This window comes from Grampus griseus, assembly GCF_964374135.1.
Source record: "Grampus griseus genome assembly, chromosome: 11".
Classification (NCBI taxonomy): domain Eukaryota; kingdom Metazoa; phylum Chordata; class Mammalia; order Artiodactyla; family Delphinidae; genus Grampus; species Grampus griseus.
The window spans coordinates 50,990,909-51,014,765 of record NC_139005.1 but is presented as its reverse complement, the minus strand read 5'-3'; the positions used below and the strand labels follow the sequence as shown (position 1 = coordinate 51,014,765).

At 38.9% G+C, this 23,857-nt stretch overlaps 1 protein-coding gene across 1 annotated transcript in view; it reads left to right on the top strand.

The window, feature by feature from the left end:
- Positions 1–23,857, top strand: part of LOC309830350 (uncharacterized protein C12orf56 homolog) — a gene marked incomplete at both ends in the record, with an annotated part of 59,834 nt that overhangs the window by 5,879 nt on the left and 30,098 nt on the right. The window contains 6 exon segments of the mRNA XM_082666836.1: positions 2,508–2,580; positions 10,773–10,864; positions 10,867–10,995; positions 10,998–11,095; positions 11,099–11,164; positions 15,190–15,263. Coding sequence (XP_082522962.1) covers positions 2,508–2,580; positions 10,773–10,864; positions 10,867–10,995; positions 10,998–11,095; positions 11,099–11,164; positions 15,190–15,263 — 532 coding nt within the window.

The window sequence follows — 23,857 nt, the reverse complement described above, 5'->3', positions numbered from 1 at the left end:
AATAGACTGGGGAAATTTTAGAAAGGGCTGCTTGTTTGGATTTGTCTTAACATCCCTGTCTTGGAGATAAGGATGTTCCTTTCCTCTGGGTATAGGGAGGGCACCTCTCTCATGAGGGCCTTAAGACCTGATTCAGGGGAGGAGGGCTGGGGAAGGTCAGAAGGACTTTCCTGCATCTGTGTTTTCTTGAATTCCTTCAGCTCAAAGTATTCAGTATGCCAAGGCACCGTATTTTGGGGTAGTGTGTTCTGAACCCCATCACTTGTCTTCCAAAATATATCTAACTATGACCTTTCCCATTTTTCTTATTCCTTTTTCTAGCACCACTTGTCCAGTCCCTTATCTAGACTACTGAAATTGCCTCCAAATTGATTCCTCTCCACATAGCAGTTGGGATGATCCTTTTAAATAATAATTATAAATTAAATTATATCACTCTTCTGTTTCAAAGTCTGCATGAACTTGCAAACTCCTTATTGCTTATAGGAGCCTCCATGGTTTGACCCCTCCATCTCTGACTTACCTCCTACCACTCTTCCCAGGGCTCTTTCTGCTCTTCTTCCTGCCTCAGGGCCTTTGCACCTGCCATCCTATCTGGAACACGTTTCCTCAGATCTTCAGAGGGTTGATCCCTTCTTGTCAGTCATGTTTCTGAATTCAGCATCACCTCCACAGGGATGCCTTCTGTGTTCACCCAATCTAAAGTACCATTCCCCCAACACACTTAGCACATCTCTTTGTTTCAAAACACTTACCACTATTTGCAGTATAAGATTAATGTGTTTAGTGATTTATTATTGTCTATGTCCCATAGTAAATGTAAGCCCCATGAGAGCAGGACCTTGTTTGTCTTTTCATCCCTGTATCACTGTGCGTTATATTCCCAGACACATAGCAGATAGTCAATAACTACTTGTAAAACTGGAAGAATGAATAAGTGAATCAATGGATGCTCAGATCCATCATACAGTTTACCTCTTAGAAAGGGACATATTTCCTTATTTCCAAATATTGAGGGACTTGGGAGACTGACAACTCACCACACTGGCCAGAGTTAACATAGCCAGTTAGTGGCAGAGTCAAGAGTAAATTCCCACGGGTCTCCTGCTGCTCAGATTCAGCTCTCTTAATGCTTCTTTTGTGTTTGTATGGGATGATCCCTGTGTTGTTTATCTGTGTCATGCATTTTGAGAGATAGTGAGAGTTATATGAGACCATGTTATGCATACTTCTTTTTATCATGAGCTTTTTTTCCCTCTATTTTGACTCACTTGTTGCATTTCAAAGATCTCACTGTGGGAGGAAGAAAGAAGTGGTCAACTCTTTATCAGTCATTGTGGCTGTTTCTTTTTTTTTTTTAATTTTTAAAAAAATTAATTAATTTTATTTATTTTTGGCTGCATTGGGTCTTTGTTGCTTCGAGCGGGCTTTCTCTAGTTGCGGTGAGCCGGGGCTACTCCTCATTGCGATGCACAGGCTTCTCACTGTGGTGGCTTCTCTTGTTGCAGAGCCCGGGCTCTAGGCGTGCGGGCTTCAGTAGTTGTGGCATGTGGGCTCAGTAGTTGCAGCATGCAGTCTCAGTAGTTGTGGCTCATGGGCTCTAGAGCACAGGCTCAGTAGCTGTGGTGCACGGGCTTAGCTACACTGTGGTATGTGGGATCTTTCTGGACCAGGGCTTGAACCCATGTTCCCTGCATTGGCAGGCAGATTCTTAACCACTGCACCACCAGGGAAGCCCAGGTCCGTGCTTCTTTGATTTTATTTATTTATTTATTTATTTATTTTTTGGCTGTGTTGGGTCTTCATTGTGGTATGCAGGCTTTTCGTTGCAGCGCATGGGCTTCTCTCTAGTTGTGGCGTGCAGGTTTTTCTCTCTCTAGTTGTGGCGCGGGCTCCAGAGCACGTGGGCACTGTAGTTTGCAGCACGTGGACTCTCTAGTTGAGGCTCACCAGCTCAGTAGTTGTGGCGTGCGGGTTTAGTTGCTCCATGGCATGTGGGATCTTAGTTCCCTGACCAGGGATCAAACCCGTGTCCCCGGCGTTGGAAGGCAGATTCTTTACCACTGGACCACCAGGGAAGTCCCAGTGCTTGTTTGATTTTAATAACCTTATTAACAGCCAGAGATTTTAATGAAAACCCTCGTGAAGAAGTGCAGGGGGGTAACTGGAAAGATTGTGAACACTTGGCTTTAGGAAAATTCCTGGTAGTCATCTCTGTGAAACTTGGGCCTCCCACTACAGAGGGAACCACAAGTCCTGCCCTGATAATTGTGGTTTTATTATGGTTATTAACAGCATTCACTCTCCATTCAAAAATATTGGCTGGGGGGCTTCCCTGGTGGTGCAGTAGTAAAAAGAACTTTGGCTCTTTGCCCAGTTTATAATTTTGAATTTGCAAGTTTTTGTGAGGATTTATAGAGTCATCAATTCAGAACAGTAACTCTATCTTCTTCATAAACTCAATCAAATCATGTAACTAATGACCAACTAACTTTTTTTTTTTTAAGTCAAAGAAGAGAATAATGGCCCTGCCTTTTGGAGAGGCAAAAAGCCTAAAAGTTTGAATGAATCCCTTTTCAGGTGAGATTGTTGTTTTATGTTTTTAACTTGCTGTCCAAAACTTATTTTACATTTCAATTGGCTTTTTAAAAAAAATTATTTATTTTATTTATTTATTTTTGGCTGCTTTGGTTCTTTGTTGCCGTGCGTGGCTTTCTCTAGTTGCGGCGAGCAGGGACTACTCTTCATTGCAGTGCACGGGCTTCTCATTGCGGTGGCTTCTCTTGTTGCGGAGCACAGGCTCTAGGAGTGTGCACTTCAGTAGTTGTGGCATGTGGGTTCAGTAGTTGTGGCACGTGGGCCTAGTTGTTCCACAGCATGTGGGATCTTCCCGGACCAGGGCTCGAACTCGTGTCCCCTGAATTGGCAGGCGGATTCTTAACCACTGCGCCACCAGGGAAGCCCTCAACTGGCTTTTTAAAACGCTTTTTCTCTACTAATGTCTTTGAACTGAATTCTGTTTATCTCATGTACGTAATAATGAGGAAGGTATTTTGTGAGATTTTCTTCTAAATTCAAATCCAGTTAGTTATAAAATATAATTTTTCTCATTTCAATTGAATATACAGATGTTTCAGTATAAATAAATGATTAAAATCAAATTCAAATCATTTATTGAACTCTGGCTCTGTGTAGTGGTATGCTGGGCCCTGTAACAGATACAAAGATGAGTAAGACATAGTTCCTATCCTTGAGAGGCTGATTCTCACCAGGACATATGACATTTGCGTAAATAAAGATACTGCAAGTGTTATGATTGAGTTTGAGCAAATTGTCAAAGAGATTTAATGAGGGGAAAGGTCTTATTCGGTTGTGGGGAGAAGTCAAGATGCCAGATGACAGTTGGTGAAGGAATGGTGCACATAGTGATAGAGATATTGCAGTTGGAGGGAACAGTAGAAGCTACGGTAGAGGCAGGAAAAAATGGAACATGTATAAATTGAAAAAGGAGTTTCCTAAGCTGCATAACTCAAAGTATGATTCTATTACACACTTTAAGTATCTAGACATTAGGAGGAAGGGAGCATAGGATTCTAAGAGCTCTGAGTCAGGGGATTATAGGCATGGGGAAAATTAAGGTGCATTGGGGCCCTGAAAGTCAGGTCATGACATGGGGGAAACAGCCCCCAGGAAAACATTGCAAAATGTGGAAAGAAAAAGTGAACGCCTACTTGGAGAGTATTCACCCCCAAGACCTGTGGTGTACCATGCTGTGCAATGGGTTACTGGGGAGGGGCCTTTTCCCACTGTACTTATTCTCATACCTTCTCTCACTGAACAGTGACATACAAAGGTCTTTTAAACTAAATTTTATTAACTTTTTTTGTCACCAAAAAAAAAAAAAAATTGTTTTAGGAAGCCTGGCTTGTATCATTAGGCTTAGAGGATCATGATTTGTTCTAAATCCATGTAATAACAAGCTATGTTTTAAGGGGTTGATACACTTCCATTGTTACCCTGAGCGCCATAAATTACCAGCTTCCGGGAGGAGGGTCTCTGCCTTCTTGTCTCAGGGCACTAAGTGAAGTTCCCAACGTGGCCCTTGTAACTGGAAGTACTGAGGGAGAGGCACTGCCAGTGGGTAGCCATCCACATGCTCTGAGATTCAACATTCATTTCACATTTGGCATATAATGCCCCAATTTTTCTAGACCACTCTGATAGCCTCATTGTTTTCTTCCAGTTTAGAAAAATAAAAGAGATTTCTAAGTAATGTATGCAGTAGCTGTTTTAGGTTATTGTGGAGATCAGAACTCTTTTAAAAGTGGCAGAAGTCCAACTTAGGTTAAAAGGGGAATTTATTGGAATTACAGGGCAATATTGGAATTAGAGGGCAACTCATGTTATTCAACGTTCATTCAGCAGATATGTACAGATACAGACATAAATATAGATACAAATGTAGATCTATCTATTTTACCTGTTAAATCTGACATATTCTATTTGCTGGGCTCTTCAATTTTAGATGTACAGTGGTGAGCAAAATCAGCAAAAGTTAGAAACCACAACTTAGGAAAGTAGGAATGCTAAGAATGAAGTCGGACTTAGGCATAGCTGGAACTTGGGACTTGAATGCCATAGAACTTTGTCTCTGTCTCCTCTGATGTGTGTGGATCAGCTTCATTTTCTCTCACTGAATGCCACGTCTTCTGTGGGACAGCAAAGTCACCAACTGTCTTAAATTCACTTTTTACTTCTCCCACCACCACACAAAGGCTAACTCACACACTTTCTCGTACCAAATTAAAAAATCCTGGGAAGGTCTCTGATGCCTAACTTGAATAAACGATTGACTGCTAAAAAAATATCCACCATAGCCAAGAGGTTTAAAAACATGGCAGCTTCTGCGTGCTCCATGTGTGGAGAGGAGGACTGATTTCCAAATAAAGTGGGGGTGATGGAGTTAGGTCTCCTATCCCATAGTTTTCTAGTACTGTCATCTTCATAATTAAACATCTGAGTCAAAAGTGTAAACAAAAGGCAGGCTACCATAAACACTAATTAGAGGGCTAAAGAATGTTATCATGTACAGAGCTTTGTGACACCTCTGAGGTGTAAAGTTTTAGGCCTAATTATGAGAAGCTGCAGGTCATAAGAAGGATGCAGTTATCTTGGGACATCACACTTACATAAATATGATTACTTTTCAAGGTAATAGTGAACAACAGGCCTTTTAACACCTGAGAGATAGAAAACAGACTGGTGATGATCTCTGATAATGAGATTCAGTACTTTGGTTTCTCTGTCTTTAGTATAGCTCTTCATTAGTGCATAATTCCATGTAGTCATGCATTTTATAGGAGAAAACCCAAGTAGATATCTAACCAAAATGTTCTCTAAGGAAAAGTTTATTGTGACTTACTTAAGAATCCCCTAAAGCTGGGAGGAAAAAGACTGCCTATTGCTTGCACGTATAAAAAAAACATACAGATCAATAGAACATTTTTACAGTGCTGGCATAGAGTAAGATTTATGTAAATTTAATTGCATTCACCTTGAATAATCCAAAGGAAAAGAGTGAAAATGCTTAGCCCTCAGTCCAGATCTGCTAAGCTCATACCCACCAGGGTGGATTTCAATCTGAGTTTACATCTATTTATAGCCTCTACTGATATTTAGCTAATGAAAACTTAAAATTAAGCAGATTTTCTAACCATAGTGCATGGCAAGTAGTGGGATGAACTTTTGGAGAAACCGATCTGTTTACAGAATCAGAGCTGACCACCTTGGCATCCTTATGAAATGAGAATGTATTGCATTTAATTGTATATCATTAGCAAAATAGAAGGGAAAAAAAACAACAAAGAAGGTGAACCTTATATTTTTCTCTAAGAAGAAGCACTTCGCAGAAAGTAGAAAAAGGGAGCTGTTTTATTCTTCTCTGCATAGTAGATAAAAACATAAAGGCTCTGTAGCCACACTGGCTGACTTCAAATCTGGACTCTACCTTGGACTATTTAACCTTCCCAGGCTTCACTCCTCATGGGTAGGATGGGGCTCACAATGGTACATATCCCACAGGGATGATATGTAAAGGGCTAAGTCATGTACAGTTGACCCTTGAACAACACAGGTTTGGACTTTGAGGGTTCACTTCTATGCAGACTTTCTTCAATAGATACATACTACAGTCCTACACAATCCTTGGATACGGAACCTTGGATACAGAGGGGTGAACTGTAAAGTGTTATATGCTGATTTTCAACTGTGCAGAGGATCAGTACCCCTAACCCCACATTGTTCAAGGGTCAACTGTACATGTAAAGTGCTTAAACTGTGTGTGGCACTTAGTGAGTCCCTATTAAACTTAGCTCTTTCGTTTTTGCAAAGTCAGTCACTGAGCAATAATCTATTTAGCATCCTCAGAATCCTTGATCAAGCCTTGAAACAGAATAACTTTCCTCTTTTCTCTTCTCCCTAATAAATACTACGGTATGTAAAATATAAAAATGCTATTGTGCAATAATTTGGCACGAGGCACCATCTATATTAATTTCCTAAGGATTTCTTATGCAGTAGGTTGCTGTACTTCTATTAGAGGACCAAGTCCTGTGTTTATGTAAATATACTTTGTGTGTAAGTATATGAATTCAGAATGTTTAGAAACTCAAGAGAAGGATTCAAGGCCTCCAGTAGCTGTTCTTATAAGAAGCCCTTATTTCTTGATATTTCTCAAAATTGACACTGCCATTATTAAATAGATATATTCGCTTGCACACAGTTAGATCATAGTTTATAATTATTAACAAATATTCATTGATCAGTTACAGATTTATAAAAATACAAAAAATATTAAGGGTTGGGGTAGAATCAGTATTCATTTTTCTCCCCCTTACTCTCTTCCATCCTGTTTGAAAACTTTCCTGGGACATATACTCAGGAGCAGAATTGCTTTGTACATTCTACTAATATACATTATACTAATCAGCTTATTGGTTTTAGAGATTAAAAATACCTCATCCCATATTGTCAACTACCTATTAGCTTATTCTATGTGGTGTCTTCTACTGAGTAGAATTTTAATTTTGATGTAATAAAATTAATTAAGTTTTTAATTCTGGTCGAGGTGGAGTAAGCACACTTTGCCCTACCTCTCCCTCTGAATGGAAGTAAAAATCCTGAACAGAATGCACACAGCAGTTGATTGCCTGATTTAAAAAAATAATAATAACATTCTACATAGAATTTAAATAAGACCCAGAGTCAACAACAGCTATAAACTAAAATCTGTTTTAGCTGAGTCACATGTATTTGATGTATATTGCCATTCAGTTCTAAATATCTCTTAATTTCCTTTATCACTTACAGCAGTTTGATTATGATATGTCTGGTGTGGAATTCTTTGAGTTTATCCTACTTGGGATTCACTCAGTTTCTTGAATCTATAAGTTTGTGTCTTTTGCCTAATTTGGAGAGTTTTCAACCATTATTCCTTCAAATATTTTTTCTGTACCACTCTTTTTCCTCTCCTTCTGGGACTCTGAAGACATGAATATTAGGTCTTTTTCATATTGTCGCACAGTCCCTTGAGAATGTGTTCATTTTTTTCTTCAATCTCTATTCTCTCTGGATTGTTCAAATTGGATAATTTCTATTCCTCTATCTTCAAAATTCAATGACTCTTTTCTCTGTCATCTCTACTCTGCTCACTGAGTCCATTCAGAGAATTTTAAAATTTTTAGTTATTGTAGTGTATTTTTTCCTCCTAAAATTTCCATTTGGTTCCTTTTTATATTTGCTATTTCTCTGCTGAGACTTTCTATCTTTCCATTTGTTTCAAAGGGGTTCACTCTCATCTATTGGAGCATGGTTACGATGGTTACCTTAAAGCTTTTGTCTGATAATTCCAACATCTTTTTCATCTCAAGATTGATATCTGTTAATTTTCTTTTTCCTCATAAGGTATTGAGATTTTCCTGGCTTTTCAAATGTCAAGTAATTTTGGATTGTGTCTGGGACATTTTGAATATTATGTGACTCTGGGTCACATGAAGAGTTTGGTACTGGTCTCTGCCAGCCTCTTGATTACACTTAAATATCTGAGAATTATTTTCTAGCTTTGAATTATTTTACATAGAATTGCTTATATTTCACCAATTCTGCTTTAGTAGAGTCTTCATGGGGAATTTTTTATTCAGGAGAGCTCAAATTCTACATCTTGAGATCTAGGTCTATATGTTTCTTTTTATGGAAGAATCATTGTTCCTTATTGTTCTGCTTGTTTCTTATATTTTAGCACATTAATCTGACAATTTCGGTCTGATAGGTGTTTTACTTTCCCCGTTTTCATATTTACTTAACTTCTTTCTCATCCTTTTTAAGAGTTTTAAAAATCAATGATTTTTTTCTATTCCATTTTAAAACTCTTAAAAAGGATGAGAAAGAAGTTAAGTAAATTCTATTTACCATTTTTCTTCATTTCTTGATAGAGTCAATATGCTAGTATATATGTACTTTGCATTCTTAGCTGACTTTGCATCTAACAGATTTTTCTGAAGCTGTTTAATGTTGCCTGCTGCTTTTTGGACTCTGGCTTTTAACCTGACAGTTTCAGCCTCAAGGAGTTTATCTGTGTTTGATGCAGAGGGAGAAAGGAGAAAAACGATTTGTGCATACTTTTGATTCTGGAGTTCTCTTTCCCAGTTCTCCCATTGCTTTCTCCTTTGCGGTGGCTCTCTCTAGAGATACGTAATCAGCTCATTAGAAAAACACTTGACTTTTAGCAACTTAGTTGTGTAAATGTGGAGTTGACACATGTTGAAACTCAAGGTTCTAAAACTCTTGCTTAGTAATGAACTACTCTTTAATCAGACTACTAAAAGTGGGTATTATTGAATTTCATGTGAAAAATACAGTTCAACTTTATGAGTTGGTTTGCTTCACTGGTGAAACTATAATGTCCATGACATTTTAACTTATGCTGTCAAAAAGGTAATCCTTTTTAGAAACTCTTTTAGCTCTTTAAAATAATAAATTTTTCATACAACTGAGTAAATAACAGTCATTTCAAGTGTGCCTTTCTGTAACTACCTGAAATCATTTTGCTGACCTTTCACATGAAACATAAGTTGTGCCTAAAATGAACATTGTAACATAATTTCATAACATTACCTAACATAATCTGTGCACTGGTTATTTAACTCTCTTAATTTCCATAGAGAAAATTTTAGAAAATATCATCTACAAGAATAAAGAAACGCTATCACTTTCAAGAGGATTGGAGTATGTATCATCCATTTCTGGGCTACACATATTCATTGACCTGAAAATCCTATATGAACACCTTATATTCTTAGATACTTCGATATCATTGTTACATAGTACTAGAATCCTATAAAGAAATAGGGCAAGGTAAGATAATCAGTAAGTGGCATTTAGAGATTATGGGTCATATACATTAATTTGTTTAGTTGTGTGTTTAAAATCTGGCCATGTCATGTGCCACTCCCCAGGGCAAGAAGAGTGCAGGAAGGAGGGGGTGCTCGTACACTCTCTTTCCTGATCATGCTCTGGGACCACAGTGCCAGTGTGCACATCCTTAAGCCTGAGGGTTTGGCAAGGATGGCTGTTTAAGGGGGATGGAACTTGGATAAATGAACTGAGGTGAGCACTTGTGTATGTGTGTGTGTGTGCATGCATGCGTGTACACGTATGTAAGGTCAGTGGAAGAGGGAGCTGAGGGCTGGAACTCAGCACAGTTCATAGCATTGTACAGATGATGAATGAATTTTATACCTGTTTAAAGTTAAGAACTAATAAAAGCAAAGTGGTTTTCCACTTTCACAGAGGTGCCAGTCTCATAAGGAAGATAAGATATCTTAATGTAAAATGATAAACCAGCAATTCAAGGCAATATAGGATAATATTAATCCCTAGCACCTACTGAGTGTTTCCAGTGTTAAAAAACACTGCATGTATTTTCTTACTTAATCCTCACACAAACTCAATGAAATTGGTTCTATTATTGTTCCTATTTTAAAATTAGGAAATTGAGGCTTAGGTCAATCTAAGTCACATAACCACTGAGTGGCAGAGCCTGGATTAGAACTTAGATCTCATACTCTGCAACTTCTTAGCCTCTACCACTTGCTTCCTTGTGTTGCAGAGAAAAGAAATGAGTCATGGTGAGCTGGAGAGAACAGAGAAGGTAAAAGATGGGACCCAGAATTGGTTCTGAAAAAAGTGCTGATGCTATTGGAAAAATCAGAGAGTGTTAGCAAAATATGAATCAAAGAAAACACCATTTAAAAAAAATCTCTCTCCCCCCCAAAAAATAAATAAAAATAAAAAAAATCTCTCTTCATCTCTCCATATGAATAGTTCTTTTTTCTTTATAGGATCCATTAGAAATGCAAGATGAAAGAACAATCAAGTTTCAAAACTAGAATGAAAAGTCCTTTCACTGGGAATGTTGGGCTCTGTGAAGGACAGGCATAAGGCTTTAGATATAAAAAATGCTTCTTTAAATGACATAGCATAGAGTTTTATTTCTGAAAGCAGGAGTATATACTGAAGAATTGTGCCATACCTCCTCTAGGTCAATGGTCAACAGCAGGTGAGAGTAAATCACTCCTTTCTCTTACAAGCATTTCTTTTATGTGAAGACTTTTACTTTCAGACTCTTAAACTGCTGCAATGGGGCCATTGGTTTCTCTTTGTTCCTTACTGTTAAATTCTGAATATTATGTTTAACTCTAAATTCTACCTGACAGGTACCACCAAGAGAGCAGCACACCACCATCCAAGGACTCAACTCTTGGCCCTCCTTCAGACCTCAAGAAGCTGTCCCTTCATGGCCAAAGTGCCTGTCCAGGAGGAGCTGTCAGCCCACATCAGCCACTAGCAAGGCTGTCGGTGTGCCATTTTGCACCACAAACACAAAAGAACCCCAGGGACTTTCAGATCACAAAGACTCTCTAAGTGAAATCCCTTTCAAGTCAGTGGGAACGGAAATGAGTTTTACTTAGGAAGTTCCTCCCTGGCCTCCCCTTTACAGAGTAACCCAAACCTAGAGAAAAAGGAGTCAAAACTTCATTAGTACATTATTTCCACAACTTCATCAATATTTCTGCACTTAGGAAGTTCATGGAACAATTATGTTATAGTAAATGTCCTCCTAAGTTAACCTTGACTTGAATATTGGTTTTTTTTGCGGTACGCGGGCCTCTCACTGCTGTGGCCTCTCCCGTTGCGGCGGAGCACAGGCTCCGGACGCGCAGGCTCAGCGGCCATGGCTCACGGGCCCAGCCGCTCCGCGGCATGTGGGATCTCCCCGGACCGGGGCACAAACCCGCGTCCCCTGCATCGGCAGGCGGACTCTCAACCACTGCACCACCAGGGAAGCCCTTGAGTATTGTTTTTTAGGGTAGGCTTCCCTGCTCTTCCTCCCCATTTTGGAAGTTTAACCTTCGAATTTAGTAATATTGTGCAAGACATAATGCACTGGACAATTAAGGATATGATTTTACCAGGCTGTTGCAATAGGGAAAATGCTCATTAATGAGACATGTCTTCAAGAAAAGGAGATGGATCTGAGGTTTTATAGAGGCAGGTAATAAACAAGGGAGTCAGCAGTGAGTCTCATGGGAATCAATGAGGAAGGTTGGAGACAAGTCTTATCTTGGAATATTTGTGAGCAGGGTGGTCTTTCGCAGTTAGCTGGGGGTGATTTCTCAACCATTCTGCTTTCAGAGACCAGGGAGCTCAGATAAAGTTCAACAGTATCAATATGTTTCTGTATTTCTTAGCTGTGCTATTGAAAGTAGGTTAGTGGGAGTTTTTGACTTTAAAAAAAAAAGCACAACATGAGATTTGTGAGTTAAGTTTTATTTGGGCAAAATGATGACTATAGCTCGGGAGACAGCATCTCAAATAGCTCTGAGAGGGCTTCCCTGGTGGCGCAGTGGTTGAGAGTCCGCCTGCCGATGCAGGGGACGCGGGTTTGTGCCCCGGTCCGGGAAGATCCCACATGCCGCGGAGCGGCTGGGCCCGTGAGCCATGGCCGCCGAGCCTGCGCGTCCGGAGCCTGTGCTCCGCAACGGGAGAGGCCACAGCAGTGAGAGGCCCGCGTACCGCAAAAAAAAAAAAAACCCAAAAAACAAAACAAATAGCTCTGAGAAACTGCTCCAAATAGGTAGCGGGGAAGGTCAGTATATATATGATTTTGGTGAAAGGGGAGTACATGCAATCTAGCACATATTTTTTGCAGAAGGTTTCTGCTAGTCTTGTGAAGGTTACTGCTAGTCACGAGGAGCAGACGTCATGAAGGATTTTAGTAGTGCTTTTCTAGATATGAGGAGATACAAGAACTGGGCTCATAAAATTGGCTCCTGAAAATATCTAACTATCTGAAGACCTGTTCTGCCAGTTTTTCCCCGAGCACAGCGTGCCTCATTTCTGCTCTCCACCCTGAACTCCTTTCAGGGGGTGTTGAAAAGTTAGCAGCTGCAGCAGCACATGATTTAATCCTTGTAGAGGCAGATGGCAAGTGCCGACGGCAGGTGCCAATTTGTAGTTGACAGACTCATTGTCATAAGATCAGATGATTTTATAGAGATCACCTGGTCTATGTCCCTTATTTTATAAACGAGGAGACTGAAGCACAAAAATTCTACGTGACTTACTCAACATTATATAATAAGTGTAGGGGCCGAGTCAAAACTCCCATTTAGGGATCTTCTTATAACACCAGAATCAGTTAAAATAAGCAATTTATTAAAAGAATAGTATGACCCTTTTTACTTATCTTCAGTGATACATAATTTTTATTATTGATCTTCAACATAATAATGTTAAGAAGTATGAAAGACTCTTTTCACTCAGAAGAAGCTAGGAAGGAGGGGGTTTTATAAGTGGCCAAAAATTGTGAAAGGTTGCAAGACAACTCTCATTTTTTTCTCATAGCACAGTTTAGAATGTTATTGTTTAAATTAAATGTTAAATGTTTAAAATTCCTCTCTAAAATTTTAAACCGCTTTCTCCAAATTAAGAATGTAAGTGAATCATGAATAGAGGGAAAATCCTGATCTATTAAAAGAAGGCTTCATATGTTCTAATAGAAAAACCACAATTTAATTGACTTCTAAAAATCTACCTAAATATTTCAAAATAACTGTTTAACTAACTCCCAGTTTTAAGTACTACTTTTAAATTCTGCAGCAAAGGCATGGATGGGGTAAGTCAGATAGGCCAACTCATAGCCCTTCTGATACTATAAGCAATAACAAACAACTAATGTGTAGTGTTATTATTGGTAGGAACTGTTCTGATGCTTTCTGTATATTAACTCATTTAATCTGTACAACAGTCCTACGAGGTAGGACTGTTATTCTCATCTCATAGATGAGGAAATTGAGGCACAGGGAAATTAAATGATATATTCAAGGTTGTACAACTAATATAGAGCTGGGATTTGAACCCAGACAGTCTGCTTTTTTTTTTCTATGACCACTGAAATAATGTGGATGGAGGGGGGTTATCTTTATGAGTTGTCAGATATTATCATTGAAAACAATGTTCTGGGAATTCCCTGGCGGTCCAGCAGTTAAGACTCCGCGCTTCCACTGCAGGGGGTGTGGGTTCTATCCCTGGTCAGGGAACTAAGATACTGCATGCCTCGCGGTGCAGACAAAAAAAAAAAACCAATGTTCTATCCCTTGAAGGATGAAAAATGAGTAAGCAAATATTTCATATATAAATGATGAATCTATCAGGTTAGCATTCATTCTAGTGAGAATAAGATATTAACAATATAAACATTTTAAAAGTTGTGACTTTTTTGTGACATTGTTGAAGTCTTTCATTAGGTTGGTCACCTTTGGTTAGTCTTGGCTATCTTCATAAGTTTTAGGAAATGGACAAAAATAATCTCCTAAATCTGTCAGAATTATCTTGGGTAATTGCTCTCTTGTGCCTTGAGATTTCTTTCATGTTGAGGTATGGATAAATGCTCCTGGGAAAAGGAATTAGACATCTTAACTCTCTGTATACTTTCAGGTAAAATTAACCTAAACCATCCAGTTAGAAATTAGCACTCATTCTGATTTTAAAGGTTTCCAAAGAGTTGTCCTTGTCAGTAACCCATTTTATCTGTAACTTTCACCAAAAGTAATTACATCTGCGTTGTTTAGCATCTCAAATTCTACAAAGACAAAACATGGCAATTCTTTGCCCTTCATACATTGTGGAATAACTGCTAGAAAGCTAAATAACGAATATCCTCAAATTAAAATTCTAGATTTAAGGCAAGCATAAACATTTGGAGAGAAAAGAAAAGGCAGCTTTTTTTTTTAAACATAAAGCAATGACAAAAATAGTAAGAAAAAGTACATAATTCCCCCCTACACACCCACCCACCACCCTACTCTTATTAAGGAATAAGACAGGAGTTGTTTGGAGTTGTAAATCAGCAACATTTCAGAAATTCCTTCTGACCTGTTAAGCCTCAACATTAATAAAAAATTATTACACTACATGCCAATTTGTTTCAAGACCCAGTGGGAAGTGGCAGCACTAAAGATTTAAGGAAAAAATAACCCCATTAATGGGGGAATAGTTAACAAAATTATTGTATATCTCGGCTATGTAATACTGGGTAATCATTATTAAAAAGACTGAAGTAAATCTATATACGTAGACATGAAAAACTGTCCACCATATATTAAGTGAAAAAAAATCCAGATTAATATGTGATATAATGTAGTATTTAAATACATATTATAAAAATATATCATCTAACATGTAAATATTATAAATGTATATGTTATAATTAACATGTTTTTATATGCCTGAAAGAATATAAACCAAACTAACAACAGTAAGGTGTTTTGAATATTGAGACAGAAAGGGTAGGGAGAGATAGGGAACTTTTATCATTTACTTTTCTTTTCTGTACTGTTTTATTTTGATAGATTATTCTATTTTATAATGAACAAATGCTATGTTTAAAACTTTAAAAAAACTATATAAGGAAAAAATTCCCTGTAGTATTATCAAATACTGGAATGAGTTACAAATCATGTACTGTAGAAGGAATTAAAGAATAGATATATGATATTGACTAAAAGTAGTGGGAATTGATGTTTCAGTAAACAAAAATTCTAACTATTCCCACTTTTTTTCCTCTTTCAGAAAGTTACTCTTTTACAAGATCCCCTATATGTTAGTGAGCTCAGTCCTGCTACTGGAAGTCAAAAGCCATATAGGTAAGGAGTGATGACAGAACAGAGTTGCACGGCAGGGTGTTCGCCCTCTTTGCCTCTCCTAACTCTATGTGATGCTGACCATCACATTTATATCTACATCTCTTCTCGCCCTGAATTGCAAAGACAATTACCCACTGGATATCACTTCTTGTATGTTTCACAGGAGCCATAACGTCAGCATATGCAAAACAGAACTCAGCCTCTTCCTTCTGTGACCTGACCTTCCATCTGTGTTTCCTAAACAGGGCATGATGTCATTATCTCTAGACAGCCTAAGCCAGATTCCTGGATCCCGAGATCCCCATCCCCTAATCCAGTCATCACCACATGATTTACTGTACTTATTGAATATATCTGGATAACACCCACTTCTTTCTACTGCCACATGCTCAGATCCAATTATCTGTTCTGGGCTCTGACAGTATTTTCCTGGCTGGCCTCTGCCTTCACTCTTGCCCCTCTCTAGACCATTCTTCAATACAACAGAGGAACCTTTCAGAAGTACAAACGTGATCATGGAACTCCTCCCTTAAAGCCTTTCCATAGCTCCCCATTGCCCTTAGAAGGTCTACACTCTATAACAGCTTTTTACAAATCTTCCTGATGTCTCTATTGTGTCCTTCACACTCCTGCCCTAAGCTCCTGATCCAAATGAACTCATAGCTCTCAAAGAGCTCCCTGTTAATCTGGGCCCTAACGTGATGGCCTCTATTCTAGAACCCTACTCTCTTCTCTTCTTCCCCTTCATAGAAACTTCAGCTCCTCAAGTCTTAGCTCACTACCCCTTTGTCTAAAAATCAGTTCTCAAGACTAAGTTGAGAGGGTCCCTCCATAACGTCCTGTGCTTACATGTCTGTAGCACTGTCCACTCTGTATTACGGATTGCTTGTTTATGTGCTGCCCTATTATGCAATATGCTCCTTAAGGGCAGGGACTGTTCCTCGGTCACTGGCACATAGTAGGCTGCCAATAAACCTTTATACAATGAATGAATGAATGAAATAAGATAGAGGCTGGGACCTTATATGCAAGGCAAAGGAGTTTGGATTTTATCCAGACTTCATACTTCTATTATGTTCTTATCATAGTCAGCCTTACATTGAAGTAGTTACTTGTGATGTGACGATTACTTCCAATAGACTGTGAGCCCCTGGAAGGCAAGGAGTATGTCTTATTAATTTTCGTATTTTTCTTACTTAAAACAGTGCTTTGTACTTAGAGAGCACTCTGTCAATTGATGGTGCCAATAATTTTGATATTAAGTAAGTCATGAGTGACTTTTGAGAGGTTTACAATAGTGACGTATATTGGAGGTGATGTAAGTGAACTAAGGGAAAGTTTAATTTTAAAAGATACAATTCATTCCCCATTAAAGGGAACCAAAGTTCCTTGGAAGAATGACTGATTCTAGGTCTGGGGTAGGAAATATACAAATGAGTCTGAAACAGCTTGTGGCAGAATGCAAAGAGTAACAGGGCTCAAACTAAAGGACACAGGAGCCCACATGAAGGGCCTCCTGATAGCCAAAGATGGAACAAATCAAGAATCAGAAAAAATAATGAATGAGATGGTTAAAACATAACGAATATATAAAAATTCCAAAGTGTATAATGATGCATCATAGAGAGAAAGTCCTCCCTCCTACCCTCCCCCACCCGGTTAAGAAATAAAAATGTACTGAACTCCGTTAGAAGTAAATAGGGCACTAATTCATTTTTCTGCAAATCAGCAAACAAATGGAAAGAAAGAATTAAGCATTTATCCTGCCTTTCCTGCATAAACTGTAATTAGGTCAGGGTAACCAAGTAGCCCAAGTTGATGAGAGCAAATTCCATTTTACAGAATTCCAGCTAATGAATGTGGGAGGTTTAACAGAATTAGAAAGCTACCATTTTTTAACCTCTGATGAAATAATAGATTCATGCAAAGATCCTCAGTGGATGGAACCATCAGACAGAAAGGTGAAGTGGAATTTCAAAATGGAGGGTTCATGTAAATAACTAAACACTGATCAGTCTTAGAATCACTTAAGTGGGATGCTATAATGGAGCACTTAAAAATTATAAAATGCCTCATTATTTGATGTAACATGAAACACATAGCACCACCTATGACATATCTTTGTTCAAACAATTAAACTGGAATCTGACTTAAAAGTGTGGGTGTGTCAGCCTTGAGAAGGAATGAAATTCTGATACATGTGACAACATGGATGAGGCTTGAAGAAATTATGCTAAGTTAAATAAGCCAGTAGTAAAAGGACAAATATTATATGGTTCCACTTATATGAGGCACCTAGAATAGGCAAATTCACAGAAACAGAAAGCAGAATATAGGTTACCAGGAGCCATGGAGAGACAGGAATGGAGACATCGTTTAATGGATGCAGAGTTTCTGTTTGGGAAGATGAAAAAGTTCTGGAAATGGATAGTAGTGATGATTGCACAACATTGTGAATGCACTTAATGCCGTTGAATTGTACACCTGAAAATGGTTAAAATGGTAAATTTTAGGTTATGTATATTTTATCTCAAAATTTTAAAAGGTGTGTGTGTGTGTGTGTGTGTGTGTAAGGGAATAGATAAAACAAGACTGGCAAAATGTTGAAAATTACTGAAGCTAAGTGATGGGTATGTGAGGGTTTCTCATAAGACTTTCTCCATTTTTGTGTATGTTTGAAAATTTCCATAGTAGAAGTTTTTAAAAGATCTAAGAAACATAGCAAACAAATATAGCAATTATCTTATTTAGACCTTGGTTTTAATGAACCAAATATAAAAAGGCATTTTTAAGACAAGAGAGAACATTTGAATATGGACTAGGTATTAGACAATACCATAGAATTATTGATAGGTTTGTTGGTGTGATAATGATGATTTTGCAAGGAAATGTTCCAGTTATTTCGAGATACGTTCTGAGTTATGTAGGGGTTAAATAGCATAATGTTTGGGATTTCCTTTTTTAAAATTAATTAATTTGGCTGTGCTGGGTCTTAGCTGCGGCACTCGGGATCTTCGTTGCAGCATGCAGGCTCTAGTTCCCCAACCAGGGATGGAACCCGGGCCCCCTGCATTGGGAGTGTGGAGTCTTAACCACTGGACCACCAGGGAAGTCCTGGGATTTCTTTTTTTTTCTTTCTTTTTTTAAAATTTATTTTATTTTTGGCTGCGTTGGGTCTTCGTTGCCACATGTGGGCTTTCTCTAGATGCGGTGAGTTGGGGCTACTCTTTGTTGCGATGCACGAGCTTCTCATTGCAGTGGCTTCTCTTGTTGCGGAGCACAGGGTCTAGGTGCACAGGCTTCAGTAGTTGAGGCTCGCGGGTTCTAGAGCGCAGGCTCAGTAGTTGTGGCGCACAGGCTTAGTTGCTTCGCGGCATGTGGGATCTTCCCGGACCAGGGCTTGAACCTGTGTCCCCTGCATTGGCAGGCGGATTCTTAATCACTGCACCACCAGGGAAGCCCAGTCCCGGGATTTCTTTTTTTAAAAGATGATTATACAGATAGCTTAGAATTTCTACATGTTTTCTTATGTTTATTCTAAAAAAAAGTATCAGTTTTAATTTTGGTACTATATTATGTAAAGTGATTTTAAAGCTAATTGTATAATAAAAACAGGCTTTTACTTTGTGTGGCTTGAAATTTATCCCTGAAGGCAAGGAGGGTTCTGCCACTATCCTGACTCAGGAAAAGCATATTTCTTGTAAAGTTAATTTCTGAAGGCAACATGTTTAAAGTGTAGTAATTTAATGCACCATGAAGGATGCAAATATATGCACAAGATACATAGGAAATAGTCTGTGCCTACAAGGCACCTTCAGTTTATTAATTAATTTATTTATTTTTGCTGTGTTGTGTCTTCGTTTCTGTGCGAGGGCTTTCTCTAGTTGTGGCAAGCGGGGGCCACTCTTCATCGCAGTGCCCGGGCCTCTCACTATCGCGGCCTTTCTTGTTGCGGAGCACAGGCTCCAGACGCGCGGGCTCAGTAGTTGTGGCTCACGGGCCCAGCCGTTCTGCGGCATGTGGGATCCTCCCAGACCAGGGCTCGAACCCGTGTCCCCTGCATCAGCAGGCAGATTCTCAAGCACTGTGCCACCAGGGAAGTCCTTCAGTTTAAAAGACGTAAATATTCTTTGGGTTTTCAAATTAGGATTTTGTCACAGTTGTGAGTTCTGTAATCTGACCATTGTGAACATATACACAGAGCTTCTGAGATAATGTATGAAAAACCATACCAGCTGTAAAGCATTATTCAAATGTAAGGTATTACTGATATTAAATGTCTGGAAAAATGAAAAAAATAGTAAAAATAGAGCTTATCATTAAATCAGTAATCCTCCTGCTACATTATTTGCATGAATTTATGTTTTCTAGCTCATGAAAATACAGAATATGTTAACATTAATGTAAAATTTCCTCTTATTCCTAAGTTGAATAATGGATTCTTCTGGCCTAGACTTTTTCTTTTTTTATTTTATTTATTTATTTATTTTATGCGGTACGCGGGCCTCTCACTGTTGTGGCCTTTCCCGTTGCGGAGCACAGGCTCTGGACGCGCAGGCTCAGCGGCCATGGATCACGGGCCCAGCCGCACCAAGGCATGTGGGATCTTCCCGGACCGGGGCAGGAACCCGTGTCCCCTGCAACGGCAGGCGGACTCTCAACCACTGCGCCACCAGGGAAGCCCTAGACTTTTTCTTATTTAAATTAGTCAAAGAAAGTTTGTCATCTGTGTAAAAGCAAATATTCTCTGAATGTTCAGAGAAACTGTGATTATCCATAACTTCTCTGTAGAAATATAGGCTACTGAATCTAACTTGAATTTATGAGGTATATGAGACCTCAATTTATATATTAATTGATTTTTAGTATGAAGAGATTAGTGTGCTTTTTCTTATGAAATTTGTTTTGACCTTTTTGAAAAAAATATAGTTCGATATTATTATAATCTTTTGGCACCTATGATAGCATAGGTGCCAAAAGATAAAAACAGTTCCTTTCTACATGGGTCTTAGCAAATTGCTGACTCCTAACGGAAAAAACTGGAAAATCAATTTCAAAATAATTGTGCTGATATTGTATTTTTTCTGGGCTTTTGCTTTTCTAAGCTCATTTCTTTGTGAAAACTACATTTCTGCTGTTTTTTGGAATTCTCAGAGAATAGAGGGATTTTATGGGTTGTTTTTTTTTAACATCTTTATTGGAGTATGATTGCTTTACAATAGTGTGTTAGTTTCTGCTTTATAACAAAGTGAATCAGCTATACATATACATATATTCCCATTTCTCCTCCCTCTGGCGTCTCCCTCCCACCCTCCCTATCCCACCTCTCTAGGTGGTCACGAAGCACCGAGCTGATCTCCCTGTGCTATGCGGCTGCTTCCCACTAGCTATGTATTTTACATTTGGTAGTGTATATATGTCCATGCCACTCTCTTACTTAGTCCCAGCTTACCCTTCCCACTCCCCTATGGTTATTTTTCAAATGAAATGTGGCAGTAGTTAGAAATGGATGTATAGGGAAGCAAGATCTCAAAGCTTACTCCTCTGTTATTTAGAGAACATTTATTAAACACTTACTGTGTGCTAAGCGCATGAAGTAACTAAAGTATCAAAAGAGCACAATGGGATAGGTACTATCATCATCCCCATTTTACATATGAGGAAACTGAGGCACAGAAAGACTAAGAAACTTGCCCATGGTAGTTACTTAGAGGAACAGGGGCAGATCTAGGATATTGATCAGCCTGTCTGACACTGCCCCTATGCTCATAATCATGTTCTTCTGCCTTCATGACTGTTATCACTGAATTCTTTCATTTTTTTAACTCAAGTTCAGCTGATTTACAATATTATATGTTTCAGGTGTACAACATAGTGATTCATAATTTTTAATGATTATACTCCATTGATAGTTATTATAAAAATTGGCTATATTCCCTGTGCTGTACAATATATCCTTGTAGCTTATTTATTTTTATTTTTAATATTTTATTTATTTATTTATCTATTTATTTATTTTGGCTGCACCGGGTCTTAGTTGAGGCACGTGGGATCTTTTAGTTGCAGCATGCAGACTTCTTAGTTGTGGCATGCGGACTCTTAGTTGCGGCATGAGAACTCTTAGTTGCGGCATGCATGCGGGATCTAGTTCCCCGACCAGGGATCGAGCCCAGGCCCCCTGCATTGGGAGCATGGAGTCTTACCCACTGGACCACCAGGGAAGTCTCTATTTATTTTATTTTATTTTTTATAAATTGATTGATTGATTGATTGATTTTTGGCTGCGTTGGGTCTTTGTTGCTGTGTGCGGGCTTTCTCTAGTTGCAGCGAGCGGGGGCTACTCTTTGTTGCGGTGTGCGGGCTTCTCATTGCGGTGGCTTCTCTTGTTGCAGAGCACGGGCTCCAGGCGCGCAGGCTTCAGTAGCTGTGGCACTTGGGCTCAGCAGTTGTGGCTCGCAGGCTCTAGAGCGCAGGCTCGGTAGTTGTGGCACATGGGCTTAGCTGCTCCGTGGCATGTGGGATCTTCCCAGGCCAGTGCTTGAACCCATGTCCTCTGCATTGGCAGGTGGATTCTTAACCACTGCACCACCAGGGAAGTCCCCCTATTTATTTTATATATAGTAGTTTGTACCTCTTAATGCCCTACCTCCAGCTTGCCTCTCTCCCCTTCCCTCTCTTCACTGGTAACCACTAGTTTGTTTTCTAGATCTGCGAGTCTGTTTCTTTTTTGTTATATTCACTAGTTTGTTGTATTTTTTAGATTCCACATATATGTGATATCATACAGTATTTACCTTTTTCTATCTGACTTATTTCAATTAGCATAATGCCCTCCAAGTCCATCCATGTTGTTGCAAATGGCAAAATTTCATTCTTTTTTATGGCTGAGTAGTATTCCATTGTGTATGTATACCACACCTTCTTTATCCATTCATCTGCTGATGGGTACTTAGGTTGCTTACATATGTTGGCCATTGTAAATAATGCTGCTATGTACATTGGGGTGCATGTCTCTTTTCGAATTAGTATTTTCATTTTTTTTCAGATAAGTACCCAGGAGTGGAATTGCTGGGTCATATGGTAGTTCTGTTTTTAGTTTTTGAGAAACCTCTATACTGTTTTCCACAGTGGCTGTCCCAATTTACAGTCCCACTAACAGTGTACAGAGGTTCCCTTTTTTTCCACATCCTTGCCAACATTTGTTATTTGTGGTCTTTTTGATGGCTAAGACTGAATTCTTAACGATCATCTCCTCCAGTATCTCCACTAGAAAAGAGACTTTTTTTCAGGAAGTTTTAATTTTTGCGTTAATAAGAGAGGTTCATTGATTGCATAGAGGAGAGCATCTTAGAATTTTTTTAAATAAAGGGGGAAGGAGTGGGCAAGAACCAAGATTCCATGTAGCATTACTGGAATAAATGGCTGGTATCAAGCTTTGTGGAATAAGTGGTAAAAATATTTTTACTTCAAGTCAGAAATTCTAAGACATTTCCATCAACCTACATATGTTCTGTTACTGTTACTTTGCACCCTGCTTCTCTGAATCACTGGTTGTGTTAGCTTGGACAGGCTACTTAACCTAACATCCTATAAATGCGATAGTAATTCCCAGCTCAGCCCTCCTAGTGACGCTGAATGAGCTAGCCCATGAAGAGAACCCAGGCCAGACCCCGCCATAGAGTCAGTGCTCAATTAAGTACAGGTTGTTATTATTGAGCACAGTGGGAGATGGAAACAATATCTAACCTGATAATGTGTTTTCAAGTTGCTGCAAAGCCGAGGGGCCAGGACAAGTACACAAATAACTGCAATGGAGTGAAGTAGGATTAGTGTGGTGTAAGAAGTATGGAAAGAGTGCTATGGGAGAGGGTTCCCCATCATTGGTGGAATCAGGGAAAGCTCTGAGAAGAAGGTGTTAACTCATTTCAGCTAAGCCAGCTTTTCCTGAAGTGTGGAACGCACATGGGGCAGTAATGGAAGATGACTTCATGTGGTATTCTGACATGGCATGAAATAACTTTGAATTCCATGGTAAAAAATGATTCCCTTTTCCAATTCGTCTGACCTCATTAGGGAGAACCTCTTGGCTTGGTGCCAGTAGTGGCAGCTCTCAAACACATGCTCATATGCCTTTTTGTCAAAGGGAGAGCAGACTTCAGGTTCAAAATAGGGAGCATCTACTTAGAATTTTGTTGCTATTTTTAGTTACATGCTATTTATAGCAAATGGTACTGGTTTTCCCATGTGAAGTAGTGATACAAAATTTTCTGTATAAAAAAATTTCTCTAAGAAAAAATGAGTTGATTTAAAGAAAAAATACTAAGCAAATAATATTACATATGACTCGTGGGTTATGGTAAATGGTATGTGAAGAAGCTCTGTGCTGGACTATGAAAGAGGGACAGAAGTTTACCAGGAACAATGAGAGTATTCATGATATGTACAGCTTGAGTAAAGGGGCATGGCAAAAAAGTATGTTTGGAGATTAATAAATAGTTCAATTTGGGAGGAGCAAGTTTCATTACTGATAAGTAACAAAGCTAGAAGTACAAAACTATATTAAAATTCAGTTAGTAACAAAGTTTTACAGACCT